Source organism: Sorex araneus, chromosome X (assembly GCF_027595985.1).
Source record: "Sorex araneus isolate mSorAra2 chromosome X, mSorAra2.pri, whole genome shotgun sequence".
In the NCBI taxonomy this organism is placed as follows: Eukaryota; Metazoa; Chordata; class Mammalia; order Eulipotyphla; family Soricidae; genus Sorex; species Sorex araneus.
Window position 1 is genome coordinate 162608223 of NC_073313.1, and position 4013 is coordinate 162612235.

At 64.8% G+C, this 4013-nt stretch overlaps 1 protein-coding gene across 1 annotated transcript in view; it reads left to right on the forward strand.

The window, feature by feature from the left end:
- The first annotated feature begins 1297 nt into the window (after positions 1 to 1297).
- CD247 (CD247 molecule) overlaps positions 1298 to 4013 on the forward strand; it is a 24701-nt gene continuing 21985 nt past the window's right edge. Inside the window, exon 1 of the mRNA XM_055122178.1 lies at positions 1298 to 1389. Coding sequence (XP_054978153.1) covers positions 1332 to 1389 — 58 coding nt within the window. The 5' untranslated portion in view covers positions 1298 to 1331. The remainder of the gene's footprint in view (positions 1390 to 4013) is intronic.

Sequence of the window (4013 nt, forward strand, 5' to 3'; positions counted from 1 at the left end):
GGACCATATGGGATGCCGGGGATCGAACCCGGGTCGGCCGCATGCAAGGCAAACGCCCTCCCCGCTGTGCTATGGCTCCAGCCCCTCTCCTTGCTTTTTAGACTGGGGGGCCCCATCCGGCGGTGCTCAGGGTGGGCTCCCGGCTCTGCACTCAGGAATCACTCCTGGCAGGGCCTGGGGGACCCTCGGGGATGCCGGGGATCGAACCCGGGTCGGCCGCGTGCAGGGTGAGCAGTGACCCTGCCCCGCCCTGTGCTGTGCTCCAGGCCTCCTGGCCGTTGGCTTTCAACCAAGGTTTAGTTTGTTTCACAGAAGCCTCACTGCGCCTTGGGTGATTTTTTCTTTTGGGGGGGGGTTACAGCTGGCGGCTCTTGGGACCATAGTGGGGGCTGGGAGTCCAGCTAGGGGCAGCCGTGTGCAAGGCAAGAGCCTAAACTTCTGTACCAGTTCTTGGCTACATACCTTTGTTTCGGCTCTTCCCCGCCTTCATCTCTCCCTCTCTCTCCGTCTTTCCATCTCTCCATCTCTCCCTATCTCTCTATCTCTCCCTGTCTCTCCATCTCTCCCTGTCTCTCTGTCTCTCCCTCTCTCCCTGTCTCTCCCTCTCTCCCTGTCTCTCCCTCTCTCCGTCTCTCCCTCTCTCCCTATCTCTCCCTCTCTCTCGTCTCTCTCCATCTCTCTCTCTCTCCTCTCCCTCTCGCTCCCTCTCCCTCTCTCCCTCTCTCTCTCTCTCTCTCCCTCTTTCTCCCTTTCTCTCCCTCACTCTGCTCTCACTCTCTCCCTCTATCCCCCCTCTCTCCCCACATCGCTCTCTCCTGTCTGTCTCTCGCTCTCTCCTGTCTGTCTCTGTCTCATATTTTGGCCACCCCCGGTGGTGCTCAGGGGTCACTCCTGGTGGGACCCCACGGGGGTACCGGGGCTCGAACCCAGGTCAGCCTCATGCCCGGCGCGCCCTCCCCACTGCACCACCCCTCCACCCCTCGAGCACTTATGTATTTTTTCCGGAGCAATCACCCATCTCTCCAGTGCTCGAGTGCCCACCGCCGGCGGAGTCCAAGCTGAGTTCCAGCCCGGTGGGGCGGGGGCCGTCGGGGGCCATGGGGGGGGCCCCAGGCGGGGCCCAGACAGATGCTCCCCGGGGGAGGTAAAGACTGCGGAGAGCAGCTGGGGGCAGGGAGGGGAGCAGCTACACACACGCCCGCGAAGCCTCAGCCCTCCTGAGCTTCCTGCCGGGGCGGGCGGCAGCAGGGGCGCCCCCCCCCCACTTCCTGAGGCGCCTCAGACGCTCTCCCGGGCCCCTCGCACCCCGGACGGACGGACGGACGGACGCGATGGCCTGGCGGGGGCTGGCGGTGGCCACCATCCTGCAGGCCCAGCTCCTGCCCGCGGGTAAGTGCCGGGGACCCCCAGAGCCCGGGGGCCACCTCGACCCTCCCCCCTCACGTCCAGGGCGAGCCGGCTGCGCGGGCCCCACTGCCCGTGGGACCCTCTCCCTCCCTGGTTGCAAAGTGTCCCGAGTCCAGGCCTGGTGGGACCCTGGGCGAGGGGACGTGAGTCTCGGCCGGGCAGCAGGGTGGGGCTGGGCCAGCCTCACCCTCCCTGTCTCTCCTTCCGGGGTCCGCAGAGAGCGTCTCCATGGGCGGCGGGCAGGTGGGCAGGCGGGTGGGGGGCATCGTGGCCGCCCCCCGAGGTCCCTGGATGGGCCGGGAGCGACGGGAGGTGGCCACGGCCTCTTGTGTGCCCCCCTCAGCAGCCCCGAGGCCGGGGGCAGGGGGGACACGGAGGGTCGGGACGCCCGGAAGATACTGACCAGTGTCCTTCCAGCGCCTGGACACCCAGGGCTGGACAGAGACCAGTGGGCCGCGGGGGTGGGGACAGAATGGCCTGGCCCTGCCCCCCACCCCACACACAGGGCAATCGAGGGGCCCGCCCTGGCCTTTCTGGAACATTCCCTTCCCTGCCGGAGGTCGGTCGTGTCACGGGGCGGGGGGGTGTTCGGGTGGAAGGCAGGGTCTGGCCGGGCCAGGGCTGGAGTTTTAGGGGGTCTGGGGGGCTGTGAAGTCGGTGCTGGTGGTATTCGAGGGAGCTGGTGATTTTAGGGTGACTTGGGGGTGGTGGTTTCGGGGAGCTGCTGGTTCCGGGGAGCTCCGGGCCTGAGTGAGGCATCTCTGGTCTCCTGCCCGAGTCGGGCTGGGGCTTTGGGGTCCCCAGGGGTGGGTGGGGCCGGGAGGGCCAGGCAGGCTGCAGCGGGCGGCAGGGGAGCTGTTGGTGGCCCCGAGTATGACCCCCGTCACCCTCTTGTCCCCCGGCTGTCGGCGTTCGGGGGTGTCACCGGTCCCCGAACCCTGGGCCACCTCTGCTCATAGGCCGGGCCCTGGGCCCCTTTGCATGTCCTCAGGACCCCGTGGGGACGCTCAAGGTCAAGGCACGTCCCCACCTGAGGGGGCTCCGGTACAGACACACTTCCTCCTGCTTCCCCCCCAGGTCCAGAAAACACCCCAACTATCCTCGCCCCACTGGCCGAGCCTGTCCCCCCTACACTGGGTCTGTCCGGTCCGTCAGGGGCAGCCGGAAGAGTGGGTGGATCCCAGGGCTGCTGTGCAACCCCCCGGCTGCGTCTCAACCTCTCTGGGCTGAGGGGGAAAGAGCCGGCTTCATGCTCAGCCTGGGCCTGGCTCTCCCCCATCAGCTTGACGCCCACCTCTCCCCTCTCGGGATTCCTGGGCTCAGTCGCCCTCAGGCTGGGGTATGGGGCCGGGGTGGCAGCCAGGGTGCGGCCCCGGGCACGTCCCCCCCATAAAAACCGGCCTGTGGGGAACGAGGGCCACAGTCGGCCCCGGGACGGCTGGTCCGAGCTGTCTGCTTGTCGCTGGGTGGCTGGAAGGGAGTTTGGCTGTTACACTGGGGCCGGTGGCTGCTGGCCAGCGCTGACCCCATCCTGGTCACGGGTCCCGGTGTTGCCCAAACCTGCTGCCCTCCCCCCACCCAGCCCGAGACCCCTGGCCGCCTCGGCCGTGTTCTCGGGAGAATTCTTTTCACTTTTGCTTTTGTCTCCGAACACCTAGATTTACTTATTTATTTATTTGTTTATTTATTTATTTTGCTTTTTGGGTCCCACCCGGCGATGCTCAGGGCTGACTCCCGGCTCTGCACTCAGGAATCACCCCTGGCGGTGCTCGGGGGACCCTATGGGATGCCGGGGATCGAACCCAGGTCGGCCTCATGCCAGGCCAGTGCCCTCCCCGCTGTGCTCTCACTTCGGCCCTAGATTTAATTTTGTTTTAAATGTAATTTAGGTAGCCTGGCTCGAGGTTCTGAGGCAGAGAATCCCACCCCTGTGCCCGCCCGCCCCGTTCCCCGGCCCCGCTGCTTCCTCGGGGTCCCTGCCCACGTCAGACGCTCCCCGAGCCCCTTCTCCACCACTTCTGGGGTCCCCAGGAGTTAAACAAACTGCAGGGCCGGGTCAGCAGCAGCGGCCTGAAGGCCCAGGGCTGTGGTCGGCTGGGGGGACGTGACCCGAGGGCTGTGGACAAACGCGCCTCGGGGCGAGGAAACCGTCCAATGGCGCGACCCGCTGAGCACTGAAGATGGAATCATTCACAGACATACATCATCGCCGCTTTCAGCCCCAAGCCTGAAAAATGGGCTGGCGGGGGGACAGGGGTCTGGGGCCACACAGACAGACAGACACAGGGATGGGCAGACACACAGACACAGGCACAGACAGACACACACACAGAGACCGAGACAGTCACACGGACACACACATAGACACAAACACACAGACACACACATAGACGCAAACACACAGAGACACACACATAGGCACACACACACACAGAGACACACATAGACACAAACACACAGGCACACACATAGACACAAACACACACACACACATAGACACAAACACACACACAGACACAAACACAGAGACACACACATGGACACAAACACACAGAGACACACACATAGATACAAACTCAGATGCACACAGAGACAGACACACAAAC